Genomic DNA, 22,453 nt, shown 5'->3' with positions numbered 1-22,453 from the left:
TTTTTTTTGAAGTTCTTACAACAAGCAAATGGAGGGGACACACTTGGGTGGGAGGGGGGAGAGGGAGGAGGGAGGGAGGTTTCGGTGATGGGACATAATAATCAACTACATTGTATATTGACAAAATAAAAATTAAAATTAAAAAAAAATCAATTCTTGGTGTTTGGTTTTGATACAGATTTTTGTGAACAGTAAAATCATTAGAATTGTGAAATTTGTTTATAAATATACAATTTATGTTTAAAGGCATTTAAAACTACCAATTCAAGAAGTATTTACTAAAGATCTACTGTAGATAATATTCTTTTGCTATCAATAGCAAAAGTTTGGGTTTTTTAATGCTATTAAAAGCTATTCTGCATGTGTGACTTTTCCAGATAAATAAGTAGAACACAATGAACATAATTTAATTTAGTTTTATAATGACTCAAGTCCATGCATGTAAAATGACTGGGACATAGTAGAGGCTCAGTCCACTGGTATTTAAATCCTTTCCCCTTTTCCCTCTCTAACCCCCAACCTCTCAAGAGTCATTAAGAGTTAAAAAAGGATTTGAAGATCAGGTAGCCCAATTTGTGAAATTTGGTGAAAGCATTGCTCCTATAACGTTCTAATTGAGCCATCTGGCAGCCAGTAGGATGTCTGAAGTCAATTCTGTTGTGTCCACTTTACAAATTTTCATCAACTTTTGCTCCTAAGTTTGCAAATTGTGTAGGCACTTACAAATCTTACATAGTTTCCATTCTCATGGAAGTTTTTTTTTTCTTTGTTTTAATAGTCATATCCTAGATTAATTACTGCATTGGGAGATATAAAGACCTTTCAGGATGTGTTATTTAATTTTTTAAGTTTTATTTTTGTAATTTTATTTAAATGTTTATGCTGAGATTAGTAACTTTTTATCTTCATGATGCTTATTAGAATCTATAAAAGGCTTTTCATGTATGTCCTCCTTGGACAATTATAACAAGTAGACAGAGAAGATAAATTATCCCCATTTTATAGCCTGGGACTCCAAAAGATTGTGATTTCTCTAAGTGCCCATAGCTCATTACTCATCAAGTGCACAAAATAAACTTTAAATTTCCTGTCTCCTATTTCAGTGTACTTTTTATATTACATTACATATTACACACACATATACATACACACACAGTCAATTCAATTCTCATTAATTGTGGAGTTATGCTTTCTAGAGTTGCCTCAAACTCTGAATTAGTGAATATTGACCTTTGCTCCTAGGGGAGATACAAAATTAGCTTCCTGTGAGCCTCTGGTCACAACATCTTGTCAACCGATCATTATATAGCCTTGTTTCATGTGTATTTCTGTTTAAAGACATTGTATTTAATATATAGTTGATCATTAACATTATATGCATGGCCAACAGCACTATAACTCATGCCTGAACAAAGCTTATCTAACACCTGCTATTTCTCTGTAAGGCACATCACAGCCTTAGGAGCACTAGACGGCACTGTAGCACTACACTTGGGGGCCATTTTAAACAGCATAATCACTGACAAAAAAGCAGAATGATACAAAAAGCATGGCACCAAATAGACCATAAAAAGGACACTTGTTTATAGTCTGAGAGCTGGCACAAAAAGGCCAAGCATCGTTTTGCTCAGGTTCAGATGGAAACATGCACATGGCATGACTCAAATGTCCCTCTGTGCATGTCGACATATGACCACAAAAACACCAGGAGTATCAATCATGGAATTACAGATCAATTTTAGCAAGTAGGTAAATTCACAATTGTGGAATTGGCAAATAATGAAGATCAACTATGTGTGTATATGTGTGTGTGCATATGTGTGTATTTCTATATTATTTTTATGATAAAAATAGTCAATTTGTAAGAACTAAATACATACTCAAATAAATAAAAGAAGATAAAAACATCCCTAATTATAGTCATCAAACTACAGGTAATTTGCCATCATATTGTAGAGACTATCCACCCAGACTGTATTCTATGCACTATAAGCATATAAATGCTACAAACGCTGTATTTGTTTTATTGTATTTTATAGTATTGTAGTTACATTTTTTCAATTACGAATATCCTAAGCATCATCTCATGTTAATAGACATTTTGATTTTTATTGCAAGGTATGTTACTTTTTTTTGCACTTTTTAAAATTTACATGTAATAATTGTACATATTTTCGGAGTACAAAATAGTATTTTGATGCATGTATACATTGTGTGATGATCAAATCAGGCTAATTTTTACTATTATATATTGAACCTAATGGGCATATTTGATTCATTTTTGTATACTTTTTGGGGGGCACTTTGGGGGTATATGGAATCAAATTTGTTCCTAAAGTAAAGGTAGTTCCATTTTTAAGTTGAATATCTTATTTATAGCTTTTGTATTTATTAAGTCTTTGCTGTGTCATGCCTATAAATTTATATCTACTTCTTTCTTACCCCTCTTATTTTGTTGTGGATTGAGAAATGCTTGATAAAATAGCATTTAAAGTAAGAATAAATAGGCTGTGAGTGAGGGGCTCTTTCATGAATAAACTATTTCAGGCTTAGTGTGAAAACTTAAATTCAGTGCTTTTGGATCTGGGCTCTGTCCTTAGTGGTCATTTGACACAGTAATTCCTGATTTAGTTTATTGTTAGGCTTCTTGAATGGAATTCATACAAAGTGCCTATGTGGCCCTTTTTGTAGGCATTATGAAGTTTTCAAAAGTAAATTAAAAGTGATATCTGCCTTTAAAGAACTTCCTAACTAGTGTGGAGTGAGGGTGTATGAAAACTAGATGTGGTAACCACCACCAAGAAAAGCCTGACCAGAATGTAAGCTCCATGAGGATAGGGATTTTTGTGTTCATTGACATATAGCCAGCACCTAGAATGTTTTCTAATATACAGTCTCTCAATAAATACTTAGTAAGTGAATGTGTTGAATCAAAAAGAAGATAAAAGCAATGATTACTGTTTTAAATGTGTCTCACCTAGGACACGTTTAAAAACTAGGAGTTTTGCGTGTATTACAGTCATACGTGAAGTTTTGGTCATTGATGGACCAGGTATATGATGGTGGTCCTGTGAGACTATAGGTGGGTAGCAGGCTATACCATCTAGGTTTGTGTAAGTCAACCCTAAAGTGTTTACACAAATGATGAAATTGCCTAATGGCACATTTCTCAGGTTGTAAGTGAGGCATTCCTGTTGTTAAGTGAGATAGGACTGTGTTTTATTTAGTCTTCACAACAGTATTAGGATGGAGATAATATTTGTATTCTTCAGACAAGAAAGTTGAGGCTCAGAGAGTTTACATAATTTGCCTAAGGTCAAGCAGCTAATAAACGGCAAAATGAGACCAAAGGACTCTTGGAATTCACCATTTGAGAAGGCTAACTGCACACATGATAAAATTCTACAGCTATACAGTGTATAATTGGGTGGAAGATGTCCCTCCTTCCTTTTAACCCATCCCTGCATACCCACAGAACTCTGGGGAAGAGCTGTGAAGTCTTTGAAAGTAGCTAATTATCCAGTGCTTGTGGTTGCCTCATCCAGTAATTGCTAAAGAATGACAGTGAAAAATTTAGCTGCTTCTGGCACCAAGGGAAACCCAGGGCTAATGATCTCTGCCTCTTGCTTCAAGGATGCCTGTGACATACTCATGAACACAATTTTGAAAGAACTTAAGAAGAAAAATCAAGCCTCTCCAGAGCAAACATTATTAAATGGGGGTTCGCTTCAACCTCCTGTCCCCCAGGACACAGGGCTACGGGCTGGACTCATTATCACTGGGAAGACTCTGGAATTTGCCCTGCAAGAGAGTCTGCAAAGGCAGTTCCTGGAGCTGACGTCTTGGTGTCAAGCTGTGGTCTGTTGCCGAGCCACACCCCTGCAGAAGAGCGAGGTGGTGAAATTGGTCCGCAGCCATCTCCGGGTGATGACCCTGGCCATTGGTAAGTGGGGATGCACCCAAGCCCTGCACTTCTGCCTTTCATACCACATCAGAGACTGATCCTTCTGTCTGTCCTTTTTCTCTCCCACTTGCCCTCCCATTTTCCTTCCCCTTTTCTTTCTACCTCATTCACTCCCTCCCAGATCCCTCCATCACCTATTTGACCACCTGCTTTGAACCAGGTGGAGGGATGTGATTGGAAAACAACATAATAATCAGGACTCCTTGGGGTGACATGTTAGACCTACAAATCAATTAGCTAAGATAGAGTAAAGTACTGAATCATAGAAGTGAAAATCCATGAGTTTTACCTTCAGGAAAGCTAAAATTCAAGGACATGAACAATTCATTTATTTATTCATTCAATAAATATTTATCAAATGCTTTCTTTGCACCAGGCATTTTTCTAGGCAATACTAGGAAATACAAGAGTATATAAAACTGACAAAGTACTTTTCTTAAGGAGCTTACATCTAGTGGGAAGGCATACAGTGAACAAACTAAAAAGCCTAACTACAGAAGGTATCAGGTAGTGACAAATGCTATTGAAAAAGTACAGTAGAGCAAGGGGATGTGAGCATTAGGGTAGGGGGAGCGGGCTGCTATTTTAAATATGATTTTGAGAGAAGGTCTCACTGCTAAGATTGTCTGTGAGCAAAGACTTGAAGGAAATGATAAGGAAGCCGTGAAAGATCTGGGAGAGAACGTTCCTGGCAGAGAAGACAATGAAAGTGAAGGTCGTGAGGTGGACCGTGTGTGGTGTGTCAGGGCCAAAGCAGATTGAGCAAAGGAAAGAGTTTTCTGCAGGTTAGTAAAGAACAAAGTAGTGGCAGGTGGCAAGATCATATAGGGTCTTGGAGGCCATTATAAAATTTTGGCTTTTATCTGAAGAGATGGAGAGCCACTGGAGGATTTTGAGTAGTGGGGGTACATGATCTGCCTAAAGTTTAAAAGGATCACATTGGCTGCTGCATGAGAGTAACTATTGGTTTGCAAGGACATAAGTGAGGAGACCAGCTGGGAGACTATTGAAATGATTCAGCAAGAGATGGTGGTGGCTTGGGTCTGAGATGGGAGCGGAGGAGGTGGTGGCACATGTCAGGCAATGGACATGGTCTGAAGAAACAGCCAGTGACATTTGCTGCCAGCTGGATATGTTATATGAGGGAAAGGGTCTATGATAGAAAGAGTCATCAAAGGGAATGCCAAAGTTTGTCTAAGAACAGAAAGAATGGAGCTGCCATTTACCCAGGCGGAGGCAGGGGAATCGGAAGTTGGGTCTTACACTTGTTGAGTTTGAAAAGTTCATTTAGATGTCTAAGCAGTAATGTCAGGTAGGCAGCTGGAATAAAAGTCTGGAATTTAGCAATGAGGAATTGGCTAGAAATATACATTTGGGAATCATAAGTCTAGTGAATATCAAACCCTTGATATTACAAGATCACCAAAGAATGAGAATAAATGGAGAAGAGAAGGAGTGTGTGGTTAAGCGCCGAGACATCCAGTGTTTAGCGGAGGACTAGGCTCTCTCAGATGTCTCTTTCGATCTCTCTTTCCTCCTGGATTGCTTCCAGTCTCAGGTAGCTTCTCCCCTCAGGATGGTGACATAGTCACTGAAAACTCCCAGGTTTATGTTCTATCCTCTTAGGAACCTGAGTGAAAAGATAGCACCTCTTTTCAGATTGCCACATTAAAGTGTTAGGATTATGGTAGAATTTTGTTCAGTTATCTTATTGATTGAACATATAAATGAATAAATTCTTCAAGCCCCTGCATCCAGCTGTTCCTGAAGCTAGAACTTCTGAGTTTTATAATTATATTAATTAATTCATGTGTCCATCTGTGAACCAATCACTGAAATCAAGGAACAGAGGATGCAGACTGCCCAGGCCAGGGTCAGTTGCCCACTTATAAATACGGGGGTTTGGGTTTGCACCAACAAACCACATGCACTCGGAGTTCCTGAGAAAAATCAGGGTACTGTTACCAGAAAACAGGTGAATATTTGGCAGGTAGTTGGGAACAACATATGTTTATTATCAGCAGGAGTGTAATACCTCCTCCTAAGAAGCTTCTGATGAGGAAGGAGACCAATAAATCTATATGCAAGCCTCATACTATGTGATAGTTATGATAGAGATACACAGGGCGGTACTGGAGCCTAAGGAAGGGGCAGCCAATCTGAAGGGGATATGAGAAGGATTTCCCAGAGAAAATGATGTCTAAGCTGAGAGCAAGAACAACTGAAATCCAGCAAAGTGGGGTGGGAGTGACGAGGACAGTGTTATCAAAATAGGCGACGCCATGTGCAGTGGCTAGAAGCAGCACGGTGGACCTGGGGAACTGAAAGTAACCGAGTGGCTGGAGAAGGGAGTGATCAGTCCGGGTAGGTGCCGTAGCATGAACGATCTTAAGGCAGTATTGAGTTTGGAATTCTTCCTGATGGCAGTGGGATGCTACATTTAATTTCTGCTTAACTAGCTTCCAGGTAACTTGGAGAAATGTGATCATCTTGGAAGGATTTATCTGATCACTTGAGTGGCCCCTACTGATTTGCAAAGTTTACATCTTTTCTTTAATCATCATGTTTCTCGCTTTGTCTTCTGCCTCATGAAGGTGACGGTGCCAATGATGTTAGCATGATACAAGTGGCAGACATTGGGATAGGGGTCTCAGGTCAAGAAGGCATGCAGGTGAGTGGATATTGTGCAACTACCTTGATCTTGACCTGTCCATCCAAAGGCAACATTCTCCTGGGTAAAATTTTGGTGGTTAAAGTGAGGCTGTGTGTAGTTAGCCCCGGAGTGGGAGACAGGAAGTTTATCCATTCATTCATTGGTTATTTACTGGGCGAGTATTAGGGCATTGTCCTAGGTAATTTTAGGTACATGGTTCACTTGTTCAGTTTAAAAAATACAGCCTGTCTAAATCATAAGAATACATTTTTTAGCCCTTCAATAGCTATGTAAATTCCCTCACTGAAGATTCTGACACTAAGGATTTAAATAAAGGACCTAAAGATCTTCAGGCGGGAAGGGAAGGGAAGGGAAAAAAGAAGAGAAGATGAGAGGATGAGAATGAGAGGGTGGGAGTGTCCCATGTGCTTGCGTGTGTGTGTGTGTGTGTGTGTGTGTGTGTGTGTGTGTGTGTGTGTGTGTGTGAGAGAGAGAGAGAGACAGACAGACAGACAGACAGACAGAGAAAGAGTATTGTAGGCACAAAACTTAGATAAAAGCTTGTAATACAAAAGACTGCTTTCCATATATGGAACAAGTGCACAAATGCTGTCAGAAAGGTGAAATATGAGGCTTAGGGTTTCCTGAGAATTGTAAATTATGACACCTCTATAAAAGATGAAGGATTCAAATACCTATTTGCCTGACACATTATAAAAAGCCACAGGAAGTCATGACTGCAATACTTCTTAACATTCTCTTCATGGAGAAGAAGCAAATGCAGATTGTAATGCAGAAGACAGAGTTCTTGCTAAGGGAGCTGCTTTCTAGGGAAAGTCCATTTGCTGAAATTACATCATGAGTGGTGACCAAACAGAAGTCTTGTTTCTTGTGACCATACTGGAAAGCTGAGTAGTAACTCCAGGCACTCCATTAAGACTCTGTCTTGGTGGGGTTTTTTGGTTGTTGTTATTGCTGTTTTATTTTATTGTTGCTGTGTGTGCATGTGTACTTGCGAGCACACGTGCGTGTGTGTGTGTTTTATTTTTCTTTCGGTCTGCATGTAAGATTTAAACAACTGATTTAATGAATTGAGTGTAGTGGTGGGCAGGCAGCTCAGGATGACATTCTGTCCCCATTGCTTCTGCAGGCTGTGATGGCCAGTGATTTTGCCATTTCTCAGTTCAAACATCTCAGCAAGCTACTTCTTGTCCATGGGCACTGGTGTTACACACGACTTTCCAACATGATTCTCTATTTTTTCTACAAGAATGTGGTACGTTATCCCAGAGAACTTGTCCCTTCTCCTTTCCCACCATCCAGGGATGAAGTGCCCAGGGCTAAGCTCACTTTGTCTATTGATGTTTCAGAAGCAGCTGGGAGAAGTCCTGTGTCTTAACAGAAATAATCCGGGAATGTGCTATGTTTCAGCTGCTGACAGAAAATTGCTAGGCTTGTCCATCTGCTAGCATTTTCTATTCCCTGTGCATTTAAATTCAATTAAGTCCTGACTGGTTCACCTAAAATCCAATTTTTGACCTTCTATAAAAAGATTGTGACAAGCAGAATTATAAAATGTTTAATGCTGTCTGTCAGTAGAGAATGAAGTTTTGCTTCTATTTTACTGGAGATACAAAAAAAAAAAGCTGTTCTCCTTAAATTGATGTCCCTTGTGGTATACTGAAGACACAGATACAGATGAAACCTAGTATAATATCTTAGCCTATGGCTGGGTAGCAGTCACATGTATGTGAATTCTCTAGCCATCCTATACAATGTATTTGTGCTGGTAGTTATTTGATGGTTAAGGAACTTTATTTTGATTATGTGATTCCTAACAGAGCAAAATTTTATTAGAAGTCCTGGCTTCTAATTTTCTGCATACCATTTACATTTTAGTTTCCTTTTTCATAAATCATGTTCACTTAACACTTTTCTAGGTGGGATAATTATGTAAATATGTCATGATTTTTAGTTCAAATTTATTCTCAGTGTTAAAAGTTCCTATGCAGCATGGTAGTAGTAGACATAAGTTTACATCACTGTATTAAAATAGCATCTTCAGGGAAAAAATTAATGTTTCATTTTTTAGGATATCCCAAATGTGTAATTTAGACCTCTGTGTGTGTGTATGTCAGCAGAAACATTTTTTTTATGGCAGCACAATAAACTTCAGAAAGCCCTCAGTACTTATTAGAATTAGCACAGTTAGTCAAAGTTTAGTAAAACTCAGGTACTTTATGATAATATTTGAAATGTATAGTCTCTGCCTGAGTATGTGATTCTGGGGAAAGCTGTGGCTTGTAATCTAAAATTCTAGGACTTGGCAGGCAATGAGTTTTTGAAGGAGCCCCTCTCCCAAGTTTTATTTTTTTAATACCTTCACATTTGTCCACCTTCTCCCCTATTGTGATGAAACCCATTCCCCGCCCCTGCACCCCACACCCCTCTTTTAACTGCAGATTAAACCCAAGGGTTAAGAAACACTAATACTAGGAAGTAGTGCTGCACGCCCTTGAAGAGAGAGGGAGAGTTAGCAGGGAGAACGTCACCAGAGAGTCGGGGACCCCGTGGTCTTTCTGCTGTGTGACCCTCGGATGGCCATTCATACTGATATCCTCCAGATTTAATTTCTACCTTTTATTTACCTAGCTAAACAGTGCATAATTGATAAACTATGGGAAAAGGACCAGGTCCAGAAGCCATTAGAGAAGCTTATCCTTCTAAGACCTGGTTCTTGGGTGTTAGACAACTTTGAAATAGTGGTGAATACTATGGATTCTCTCCCCAGAATAGTGCCCCAAACAACGTGTACCCCCCAAATTGATACATTTTCAAGAGCTAGGCAAAATGCGTGTCCATGGACGCTAGACTAAGAAACTCTTTTCTAAGGATTGCAGCCCTTGTCCTGAGGTGGTCTAGTATATCTATGATACCAATGATAACAGTATCTTTAGGGTCATGAGCACATCTATAGGAAGTATCCCTGGGGCTTGAAACAAAATCCCGTAAATCTAAGTTCAGTGTCCATTCCTGTGGCCTGCCCTGCTGGAGAGCACAGAGCTTTTGCTATCGTGGGCTTAGTTTGTCTGAGAAGAAATATGGGAGGAAACCATGTAGGATGCAGGTGCCTGGCCTCCAGGGTGACCAGCTGTCCTGGGTTGCCTGAGACTGTTCCAGTTTCAGCACTGAGAGTCTCATGGCCTGGGAAACCCCTCAGTCCCAAGCAAACTGAGATGGTTGGCCGTTCTGCTGGCACCATTCCATTTCACCACTAAGAAGTAATTGTGAGCCCAGAAAGCAAGAGAATACACATTTGTGGTATGCCTGTCCTGTGCCAGACATTGGGGTAGGTAGTTCTCTTCATCTGAGCTGAAGCATTTCAATTTGAAGGCTGCCTCTGCCACTCATTAGCTGGGCAGCCTTGGACAAGTTTCTTAGCCTCTCTGTGCCTCATTGTTTTAGTCTATTGAGGCTGCTATAACAAAGTACCACAAACTGGGTAGTTTATAAACAATAACCACTTATTTCTCTGAGTTCTGGAGGTCAGGAGTCCGAGGTGGGTGTGCCAGCAAGGTCAGGTTCTGGTGCGGGTCCTCTTCCACATTGCTGACTTCTCGTTGTGCCCTTACATGGTAGAAAAAGAGTGAGAGCTCTCTAGGGTCCCTTTTACTAGGGCACTAATCTCATTCATGGGGGCTCCACTGTCATGACCTAATCACTTGTCAATAGCCCCACCTCCTAATACCATCACCTTGGGGGTTAGGATTTTTTAACAACTGAATTTGGGGGTCATAAAAACATTCAGTCCATTACAATCAGTTTCCTCATCTGTAAAATGGGAACAATAATAATTCCCAAGTTGTTTTGAAGATGAAATGAATTATTTGTAAAGCTCTCAGAACAGTGCCAACACTATACAGTAAGAGGGGTGTGTGTAGTTGTGTGTGTGTGTTTTAATTTAATAAAACATTTACCAAAGAAAGCCGCAAGGCAAGTTGTGGTCTTTCATTGAGTGAGTGTGGAAACTTCAGAGAAGCTGAGGTCCCACAGCTCCAAGTGGCAGCCTGTGGAATGTGTGGTCACAGCACACACTGCTGTTTCTAAGATCCAAATGTTCCTCTTTGTGTCCCTAGGCCTATGTGAACCTCCTTTTCTGGTACCAGTTCTTTTGTGGGTTTTCAGGAACATCCATGACGGACTATTGGGTTTTGATCTTCTTCAACCTCCTCTTCACATCTGCCCCTCCCATCATATATGGTGTTTTGGAAAAAGATGTGTCTGCAGACACCCTCATGCAACTGCCTGAACTTTACAGGAGTGGTCAGAAATCAGAGGTAGGTGCTGAAGCAAAAGTGGCTTGACAGATGCACATCCATTGTCAATGCCAGTGCATTTTCCAATCAGCCAGCTCAGTATGATCAGAACTATTTAAAACTATTTGAAATGTCTGGTTGTTTTAAAAGGTCTCTACTTACATGGCAAATAAGAAGTTAATTCATCTCTGAGATAAACACAGGTAAATCTATGAAAGGCCTTAGTAATTTAGAAGAAGAAAGCCAGTGTTTGAGACTTTACAACTTTTAATATCTAGCATTTATTAACCCTGCTTTGCCCTCTGCTGTGCTAACTACTAAACGTTCCCTGTCTCATTTGTCCTCCTGAAAATACCTGGGGGCAGAACCGAGTATTGCTCCCATTCTAACATGAAGAATCTTAACCTCAAAGGGGTTGAACAATTTTTCCAGAAATCTCAGAGCTAAAAAAACGGTAGTGTCAGTTTGTGAACCCGTTTCAGGCTGGTTCCAAATTCCATAATAAATTCTTCAGGTTCTAGTATCATGCAAAACAGTGGAATGATCTTAGTGGTTTCCTCTCCCAAAAACCATGCCCACCCCCACTTAATTGATCCCTGAATCTTATCAATCTACCTCTGATATATCTCTCAAATTTGTCCCTTTTTTCCCATGATTCTATCACTGCCCTCATGATCTCTTTCATAAACTATTGTAGTAAGCCGATTAAATGCAGCAGCTGTCTCAAAACATTTTTTAATTCATCTTCCACAAAATTATTAATAACCAACATTAATATAACACTTATGAACATTTATATAATGTCTCCTATTTGTCAGGCAGTATTCTACAGGCTTAACATACATAAATCTAATCCTCAAAATAACTCTGCAAGGTGGGTGCTATCGTTATCTGCACTTTGTTGGTGAGAAAAGTCTGGCACAGGGAGTTACCTTAAGTAATCTGCCTGTGTCATAGAGCTAGTGGGTAGTGCAGTTGAGCCCTGGCTCTCAAGCCCATGCTGTTCACTCTCATGTTATGCTGCAGAAAGAACTTTGATGCTCCCTTTAGTCCTTGGGTTCCCTGCTATGGACTTTAATGGCCAGAAATCCAAAGTGCTATCACAAGAACATTGTCAGGATCTCAGGGAGTGAGATGGACAGGGGACCTACAGACAACTATAAGTGGACAAAGCTGAGTGGGTCAGCCTAGTCAGGTGTTCTAGTGTTGAGAAGAGGACTCCAGTAGTCAGGGCTCTTTCAGTTCTAAGTGGCAAAAAAAACCTGCTCAAGTTAGCTTAATGAAAAAGGGAAATTTATTGGCTCATGTAGCTGCAAAATCCAGGAGTAGTGATGACAAGACACTGTTATTCTTAAATCAACCGTAAATTTCCTGGTCACGATTCATTGGCCTAGCTTGAGTCACATGCTTATCCCTGTGTTTACCACTGTGTCTAGAAAAATGATTTTCTCATTGACCAGGCCTGGGACATATATCATTCCTGAGGTCTGAGCTCAAACACCTGGACAGGATTAGGAAGAAGGGTTCCCTATAGATAGTACAGGACAGACAAAAGTGAGACCCACCATAACAAATGTACATGTTAGGCTTCTGTTGCTGTTCTGAAGACACTGACCCAGATCAGCATGTGTTAGAAATAATGTGTTATATTAGTATGAGTTTAAATTCTGGTTCTATGGTTTGTGACCTTGGGACATTTTGAACTTGTTTGTGCTTTACTTTCTTTACTTTATGGAAATGATGTGAGGATTTAAGGAAGATAATACATGTAAAATTTCCAACCATATTAAGCTCTCAATACATTTATTTCTACTTTCTAAAATTAACCAGAAATTTCAGAAAATTCAAATTTTAAAATGATGCATTTGTTCTCATCAGTCTAACTTTATTCTGATTTGAACTGCCGTTCTGGAATGGAGAGTAATTTAGTGCCTTAGGCTACCTAGAACAGCCAACACAGAGAAGTCACACATTAAGCTTTCAGGGAAGAAGAAATCCTTATAATCCTTTAATATCACCCAATCCATTCGGATCAAGAAACTATAGATGGTTTTTTCTAAAGGAGTACAGTCTTAACAAAGTTCAAGGCCAGGATGCAGGAATCTGTGGTTGATACCAATGAAGGTTGTCCTGCACCCCAGGCCTAAGTTAAATTCCATGTCAATTGGGGAAAGCAGGTGAGCGGGAGACTCTCAATTGAAGTTTTTATAGCTAGTATTTTAATAGACCATTTGTACAGACGCAGATTGGTAATTGGTCATTACCCTCAGGAGAATTGAGGTCATTATTTCCTGTTGTTGACCCCTGTTATCAATTCTTTGTACACATCGTTCTATTGAGCTAGCCAGTTTTATAAAGCATAATAGCAGGCAGATTCTTAGCATGTGACTGTTGATAAAAGATAACTGATTTCATTCACTTTACATTCCAGAATTTGTCCTTTCTTTGAACTTGGCCTCCAGACAAATTCTATTTTATCCTTGGGTCATTTCCTGTCTTCCATATCGTGAAATACACTCTCCAGGATTATAGAATCTCTCTCCTGTAAAGGAGAAGAATCTGGAAGTCCACAGTCAGAGGCTTCCCTTCCAAGAAGCCTATTACCCATCTCTCATCACCCACACAGTCTTCTTTTCTGGCTTTGACTTCATGTCCAGATTTTTCCTTTCAGTTTCCAGGAAACTCTATGAGTTTATCTTAGCAGCCTCTCATTTATCTTATCCTTGACCCTTCTCTCTTTACTTCCATAAGTCCTCTTCCTCATGTGACTGTGGGGAAATTATACTTTTCACCTTTTTGCTCTAGGTTTTTTGAGCAACCTCTGCTCCTCCAGAAACATGATGTTTTATTTTAACTTATCTCCAAATTGTTCTCTCTTGTCCAGTGGCATTTTGGTTGCCCGTTTGTCAATGACACATTCTCTTCCACCATTGGATTATGCTTCTGCTTAGATTTTATGGACAATTAGATGGAGAAATACAGGTAGAATAGCCCATCATTTCCAATGAGGAAACAGTAAAGGAAGATACAGGGATAAGCAGACTGGAAACAATGAATCTTCATTCCTTTGTTTCCCAGAGAACAGAGATAAAAAGCATAGGTATAAAAGTTCCAGGTGTAGTCTTTTGAAGATTGGAAGAATGGATATGGAAAATTTGTATACGTATAAAGCTTTGTTCTTTAGGAGACAGTAAGACATTTTCAGGGAAGTTTCAGTCTCTGCATTTGGAAGAACACAAGACTAGGAAGAGCATGTCAAGAAAAGAAAAGATTTCAAGAATACGTTTCCATTTTTGTCCATAGCAGATGTCACTAACAAACCATAACACTCTTTTCTGCTGGGGTCGATTGCAGCCTTAGAATCCCTCTTCACACACATTACCATTCAATCAGAGTTGGCTCTTGTTTGAAAACCCGTTTTTAATCATTTGACTACTGTCTGTACTTGGTCTTTCTTATTCTTTCCACAAACTTTGGGTATGAAGCAGTTTAGCACATGAAATGTTATGTAAGAATAGATCATTAATCTAATAAACATTGTTGAGTGCCTGATATATACCAGGCACTGTTTTTTGACTTTGCTCTCTGAAGTTTGCATTCCATTGAAAGAACCAGAATATCATTTAATAAACAAGATTATTTCTGATGGTGATGAGAGACTTCAAAGGATGCCATGGTAGTAAGTGATTGAGTGGGCACAGTGTTTAGGCTGGCCTAGTGTGCCTCTACGAGGAAGTGATATGTGAGCTAGAATACTAATAATGAGGAACTGACCCTGTTGGAGGTCCAAGGCAAAGAATTTTTGACAAAGAGAATAGCACAGGTGTAGGAAGCCCTTAGGAAAGAACATATTTGACATATTCAAAGTAAGAATGAAGGTCTGTGTTGCAGGATCATAATGGTAAGAAGTGACCTTGGAGAGCTGTTTGTTAGGCAGACCATGCAGGACCTTATAGGTCATGAGAAGGAACTTAGATTGTATTGGAAATGCAGTGGAAAGTCACTGGAGGGACTGGAAGAAGTCAATTTGATTAATTAGGGTGGCATGACCTGATTTATGTTTTAAAAAAACATCTAGCTTGTATAGGAATATAGAATGGAGGTAGGGGAGGAAACATAGAGGGCAATTAGATGGCTGTCCAGTCCTTCATAAGGTTGGTGAATTGAAGTGAAGGGAGTAGTGTAGATAGAAGTGGATGGATTTGGAGAAGTTTTGATACAATACTTTCTGATCAATGAGAAATGAAAAGTTAGTACTACTGGCCCTGTTTCAGGTAGATTTAGAATTGATTCAATGATAAAGGCAACCTGAGTTGAATAAGACTTCCTTCAAAGATTTTTTCAACTACATTTACCTGTGAACTCATTGCATTCAGCTACCCTCATTCTTCCACCTCTATTGACAAATCCTACCTGTTTTATGAGCGAGAGAATGAAGGAATAGAGTTTTCCCCCAGAGAAGCAAAAAATAAGTACTGGCTTGTATTGTTTCTTGACTTTGATTTGATGCTTGTTAATCTTACTCCCTCCCCGATATCTGTTTCACTTCCAGGCATACTTACCCCTCACCTTCTGGATCACCTTGTTGGATGCCTTTTATCAAAGCCTGGTGTGCTTCTTTGTGCCTTACTTTGTGAGTCTTTGTTCACTCGATGTATTTGTTACTAATGAGTCAATGATGCTTCTTTTTACTTTACCACCAGTATCAGCATATAATCAGGTTGATTATTAACTGACTAAATTAAAATTCCTCCAAAAAACATGTTAAGTAACGGATTAAATTTGGAAAGAAGTATCTGATTGAGACATCTTGAATCGCTTGTTAACCCTGTACTGATTACTAATTTTTGTCAGTGACTTGAATAAAATTGGTCTGGTCATATTATTAGAGTTGTCAAAAATCAGAAAGTCAGAATATGAAAGCTTTCCATGGTGAGTGAAATTCTACCAGGATGACATTCAGAGTATTGAATTTAAGATCATGTAAGTAGTCTCTCTAAAACTAAAACATCTGTTTTACAGGTAAAGAATGGAAGAAATGTGACTAAACAAAGAATGTGTAAAAACTAATTTTAAAAAAATTTAGGCTAACACCAAGCACAAAATGGCATAGTACAGCTGCCCATCCACGTACACTTCTCTCCAGAAGAAAACACCTGTTTATTAATGGATGGTGTTAATAGAAGTGTAGTATAAAGAACAAAAACCATGATAGTGTCTAAGTTAACCATTTTCATTCTTTATTCAAATATATTTACTTTAGTCTCACTAGAGTATTCTGGCTATTCTACACCTCAAGAAGAATATAGACAAGGCAACTTGAAGTGTATTCAAAAGGCAATGGAGGTGATGGTGAAAGATCAGGACATTGTGTCATTTGAGGAATAGTTGAAGGACTTGAAGACATACATAAAGGAGAGGAGGGGATATTTACCTAAGAGAGGTATAAACATAGGGTTAAAAGATTTGTAGCTCTAAGTGGAACAGATTTCTCTATACCTTAAAGAGCTATAAGTATGAGTAAAAGATTCTAGGAAGACAAATTATGGTTAAGAATAAAGAGGAATTCCAGCTGAAAGGTTCAGTCTCTCTTTTCTGGAAACGTTCAAGTTTATCGTAAATGAACAGTAAATGGGAATGTTGTGGAAGGGACTCAAGTCACAGCTGAGCTGTGGATAATGTGGTGTTACTCACACCAAGTGTGCACAGCTCTCCAAGGTCACCGCTGTTGTCCTCTCTTTGTAGACCTACCAGGGCTCAGACATTGACATCTTTGCATTTGGAAACCCCTTGAACACAGCTGCTCTGTTCATCATTCTCCTCCATCTGGTCATCGAAAGCAAGAGTTTGGTGAGTGGTTTTCCTGCCTCTGAAGCAGCTAGAAACCTTTTATGCTTGGGGAAATGTCTTCCATTAGCAGTGACCTTGCTAAGCCCTTCATGCCTGGAGGACAAGTGGTAATGAGAAGGGTAAAGACTCCATGGAAGAAGGGCGATTCCTGGCCACTCTTGGTGGTCGTTGAGTGCTGTGTTAAGCTGAGGTCGATGTGTAGCCAGGGAAAGTCAGAAACACCTGCATGATCTCTTGCAATAGCAGAGGTGTGAATCAGGCTGGAGGAATAATTACCCTTCTACAGCCATCATTTTTCAAGGTCAAGCTGATGTCTTTCAACTAAAATAAAAAGAGGTGTCATGCCATAATCCCGGTACGCTGACTTTAGTAAGTGGTGATTTTATGCCTTTCTAATGTATAAAAAAAATCTTTTTTGCTCTCCCTTGGGTAAAATCTTTTGTTGGTTTCCTGTTATACTTGAAATAAAATCTGAAAGCCCTGAGAGTGCCTATAAGGCCTCAATACCCCTGCTTCTCTCTTCAACCTCATTTTCACTTATTCATGGGATAGAACCTCATTATTCCCCTTTCAGTGTCTCAGATACATGAGCTCACCACCACATCAGGGCCATGGCACTTACCATATCTTTTAATGGAGGTATTTTTAATTCTCCCTTGTATCCCTGTACTTTACCCAACTCAAATGTTATTTTAGGTCTTTCAGTCTCACCAAAAATGCTGTTTCCCCAGAGCTGTTCCCTTATCATCATTTTCTCATAGCATGCTCTTATTCTTATTCATAGCTCTAACAGTGATTTATAATTATTCATTTAATATGTGATTATCTGGGTCATGTTTATCTTCTGCATTAGACTGTAATCTCCATGAGGGCATGGTTCATGCCTGTTTTGTACACTGCTGTATACCAGTGTCAAGGACAAGACTGGCACACAGTAGATACTCAAAATTATTTGAATAGATAAATGAGTGACTAAATAACTAACCAATGTTTGGGGTGTATTTACCATCCTGGTAATGAATGAATTTCAAACAGGAAATAGCTGAATGAGGTTATAGTTTAAAACATATTAGTTTAAAGACTCTGCCAAAACTCTCTGAAAGCTGATAAATAATTTCTGTAAATTTGCAGGATATAAAATCAACACGCAAAAATCAGTAGTGTTTTTATACTCCAATAATGAGCTAGCAAAAAAAGAAATCAAGAAAACAAGCCCATTTACAATAGTCACCAAAAAAATAAAATACCTAGTAATCAATTTAACCAAGGAGGTGAAAGATCTCTACAGTGAGAACTACAGATCATTGCTGAAAGAAATTTTTTTTAAATACTTAAATAAAATATAATAGGTTATATTATAAAATTATTTACGACAATTTCTAAAGCAGGGCTGATTATTTTTGGCAACACTTGCTTTGCTTATAATTGTCTATACCAAAATCTTAGAAGCCCAGAATGTAATAAAAGGTTAATATCTGCAAATACCAGATGGGTAAAGGGAATTCTAGAACTGAAATATTTGGGGTTGTTTTAATATCTATTTAATTTAATTTTTAAGTAATTGCATAGGTACTTGTGGTTACCACCTAAGGAAGTGCCATAGGTCTGATTGCTTGTTAGTGTTCCAGAGAATCTAACACATAAAATGTATCAGTTTGAGATCACCAATTATGAGCAATAATCTATTCTGGCCAACCTGAACAAATAGAAAATTTATTAAAAATACTTTGAAGAACCATGGTAAAACGAAACAAAGTAAGGTAACAACAGCAACAAAAAATCCTGAGGACAGAATAGCTCTGAAAATCCAAGGTACAGAGCTCATGGGCAGGATTGTCAGGCTGGTCCTTTGGTCCAAATTGGCTGCAGTCATTTTCTTTCTGCTCTTGCCTCCTTGCGTTCAAGTATAGGCCCTGGTGATGGAATCCTGTTTTCTTAGCTGCAGTCATAGGCTTTGACTAGGGAAGGAGTATTTTGCCAAGACTGAGCATAAAGCTGGGTGTCCTCACCAAGAGGAGAGAGATTGCTGTACGAACATAAAGGATGCATCATTAGAGGATTGCCTCTTATGCCGGAGGGTGCATGGCTAGACCTCTGTAGGTCCCTTGCTGATCAGAGTCAGCCATTCTGGGGATATAAAACCCTCTCACTTACGATCTTATTGCCACCTCCCACTTCCCTGTCAGTTCTTACCCACTGTTCCTTGATTTACTTGTATGAATTCACTTCAATGTGTCAACTCTATGAGGACACTATCTCACTTGCTAGAAGCACAGCTTACGAGAAAACCTTTAGAGCAGTAGGGCTCAAATAGAAGGAAGGACATTTGAGAAAGGGAAAAAAAATCACTGTTTTAGGGGCATGATGATCTTAATCTAGGAGTTAGCTAACATTTTCTTAGCAGTTTGTACATTTTACAAGAAATAAGCAGTCTTTGTGACTCTTGTGAAGGTATCTACCATGGGGAAAACCTTTGCAAGATTAAGAGAGAAAAGGAGAAAATGGGATCTTGTTTTTAAATTATAGCCCTAGAAAATAAAACAAGACTAATAAAGATAGTGTTTCCCTAAAAAGTATAACATATGCCACCAATAGTATACTCTATATTTTTATGTGGTACTGTACATTGAACTAAATACCACTGAATACTGCATAATGCGAGGGTAATTCTCTTTCCTACTTCTGATTACATCAAGGAGGAAACCTATTTGATGCTATTGTATTTTATCACAATAAGTCTTGCTAATTTTTCTTTATAACAAAAAGATCCCAGACTCAATTTTAACACATAATGCTGATATTACATTTGAAGTAATGACCTACTTTTGTTTTTCTAAATAAAGTTGCTTCATTAAATAGTGAGCCAGTTTAAAGAAAAATAATATTGCAAGCTATATGCGGATATGAAAGTAGCTATGTTATGGTGTAACACACAAAGATTTATTTCTTGCTCATATAAAGTTGGCTGATGTTCCAAACAGCTCTAGAAGCAATTGTCCTCTGAAAGGTTGCTCAGTGGCCCACGCTGTGTCTTGTATCTAAACTATCTGGAATTATCCCCAAAGGGAACTTCTTGGCTAGCATGGAAGGAAAGGAGACAGCAATCAAAATTGCACAGCAACTCTTACATGCTTCCAACCTGAAAGTTTTACATACCCTTCCACTCATTTAATTGGTCAAAGCAATGCATATGGCCATGCTTAATTTCAAAGGAGTGGGCAAGTGCAGTCCATCCAAATGCTTACAAGGGGAAGATAATGACAGTATTGGTGAATGGTAATGTCTGTCACCTACGTGAGTGGCTAAAGTTTGAGGATCATTGAATTAAAGTATTATCTTAAGAAACAGACAAATGAGTGACTATATGAAAAACGTTAAGGAGAAAATCCAAACACCTCCTGGCACATGGGCAATACAGACTAAACTCATCAACAGAATTAACTTTTGGCATTTGATATAGTTTTACAGAACTTAAATACTGATATAAGCCATTCGTGAAAAATGCTCTTATCTCTTCAGTATTTCATGTTTAGTTTGCAAAGGTTTGTTACACCATTCACCCAGTGGTTAGATGTGTTGTCTCTTTAATAGAACAGATTGCCAGGGTGCCATACCCTACCAGCGAGAGAGTGTTCATTTGCCCTGCTTTTCTTGTCTTGCAGACTTGGATCCACATGCTGGTCATAGTTGGTAGCATCTTGTCTTATTTTTTCTTTGCCTTGGCTTTTGGAGCCATGTGTGTGACTTGCAACCCACCGTCTAACCCCTACAGGATTATGCAGGAGCACATGCTGGATCCAGTGTTCTACTTAGTTTGTATCCTCACAACCTGCATTGCTCTTCTACCCAGGTATGGTACTTGTTTTATCATCAAGAGAGTGCATGGGATCAGAGGCTTAGAATCCTTCAAGCAACTCCTAAGGATGGATGGCAGGCTACCCTGTTTAGAAGTGGGGAAGTCAGTCTGTATACTAATTAAAGTCTTGGTTTTAACTGTTTTATCAGAGAACAACAGTTTATTTCTCTCTCATGAAAAAGTCTAATCCGATTGACAGTTCACAGGGATAGGACAGCTTTGCTTCACAAGGTTATTCAAGGTTATCCCTCCCTCTGTCTTTTTGCTCTGCCATCTCCCAAGGGTATTGTCCTTACCTTGGTCCGTTTTGTACTGCCACAATGAAATATCAATTTATTAGCTCACAGTTCTAGAGGCTGGGAAGTCCAGTGTCAAGGCGCTGGCAGGTTTGGCTGTTCTGATTCCAAGATGGCACCTTGAATGCTGCATCCTCACATGGCAGAAGGTGAAAGGGAAAAGAAGCAAAACGGGGCTGAACTCACCCTTTTTTAATGGCATTAATGCCACTCAACAGAATGGATCCCTTATGGTCTAATCACCTCTTAAATGTCCCACCTCTTAATATTGTTACAATGGGAATTATATTCCAACATAACTTTTGGAGGGGGCAAATGTTCAAACCATTATATCCCTTATCCTCCACATGATTGAAGATAGCTGGTCATCAGTCCATCCACATCCCTGCCCACCCCTGCCCACCCCAAGAAGGGGAAAGAGAAAGTGGAGGGCACGAAGCTCTCCTTTTTTTTTTTTTTTAATGGCATGAACCAGAAGTTTTACACATCATTCATTGCTCATATCAAACCAGAACCTATGTAGACTATAACTGGGTGGCTAAAATTTGAAGGTTTCTGAAAGGAAGAAGGGGACAGTGGGTACTGAGGGACAAGGAGCAGTCTCTACTACACTCCATAAACACGGAACACTTTACAACTTCCCTCCCCATCTGACTTCAGTTATCCTCCCCATTTTAGTTTAACCTGAAATCTAACATAGGATGGGATGAAAATGGTTAAGAAGAATGCATAAATTTTTAATCTATAGATTCCTTGAGCTCTATTAGAGCTATTCCTCTTTATAGTTTTGTAGAATCTACCTGTTTAGCTGAAAACATTATCGCTGTTTTTCTTTTTAAACATGTTATGAGAGTCAAAATGGTGAATTTATATTATTCTCTAACAGGGTTGACAAACTATAACTGACAGACCAAATCAGTCCCACTGCCTGTTTTCATAAATAAAGTTTGGTTAGACATGCTAATTTATTTACATATTTATCTATGGCTGCTTTTGCACGACAACAGCAGAGTTGAATAGTTCCAGCAGAGACTGTCTGGGTCACAAATTACTACCTAAAATATTACTATCTAGACTTTTACAGAAAAAGTTTGCCAACTCTGATTTGTAACATGATCATAAGGCACAATGGATACAAACCCTTTGTTGCTGATGGATGTGTCTTCTAGAAATGCATAAGAAAAAGCCATCTGAGTTATTCTATGTTGGTTATAGTTGTATATTGATATGGTTTGGGTGTGATTTGTCTCATCCGAAACTCATGTTGCAATTTGATCCCAGTGTGGTGGTATTGGGAGGTAGGTCCTAGTGGGAGGTGTTCAGGTCGTGTGTGTGGATCCCTCATGAATAAATTAATACCCTCCTGCAGGAGTAAGAGTTCTTGCTCTTCAGGTTTGGATTTGTTACTGGAGAGCAGATTCAGCTCCCTAGATTCATTCTCTCTTGCTTCCTCTCTTGCCATGTGATTTCTTTGCACATTCCCACTTGCTTTTCCACTTCTCCACCATGTGAGTGGGC

At 39.0% G+C, this 22,453-nt stretch overlaps 1 protein-coding gene across 1 annotated transcript in view; it reads left to right on the top strand.

Moving 5' to 3' along the window:
* ATP10D (ATPase, class V, type 10D) overlaps positions 1-22,453 on the top strand; it is a gene marked incomplete at its 5' end in the record, with an annotated part of 66,294 nt that overhangs the window by 39,107 nt on the left and 4,734 nt on the right. The window contains 7 exons of the mRNA XM_008574713.1: positions 3,634-3,943; positions 6,559-6,635; positions 7,768-7,893; positions 10,754-10,954; positions 15,486-15,566; positions 16,679-16,783; positions 20,446-20,633. Coding sequence (XP_008572935.1) covers positions 3,634-3,943; positions 6,559-6,635; positions 7,768-7,893; positions 10,754-10,954; positions 15,486-15,566; positions 16,679-16,783; positions 20,446-20,633 — 1,088 coding nt within the window. The remainder of the gene's footprint in view (positions 1-3,633; positions 3,944-6,558; positions 6,636-7,767; positions 7,894-10,753; positions 10,955-15,485; positions 15,567-16,678; positions 16,784-20,445; positions 20,634-22,453) is intronic.

The sequence above is a fragment of the Galeopterus variegatus genome, unplaced genomic scaffold (genome assembly GCF_000696425.1).
Source record: "Galeopterus variegatus unplaced genomic scaffold, G_variegatus-3.0.2 Scaffold1090, whole genome shotgun sequence".
Lineage (NCBI taxonomy): Eukaryota > Metazoa > Chordata > Mammalia > Dermoptera > Cynocephalidae > Galeopterus > Galeopterus variegatus.
This window is presented reverse-complemented; position numbering and strand designations above follow the sequence as displayed.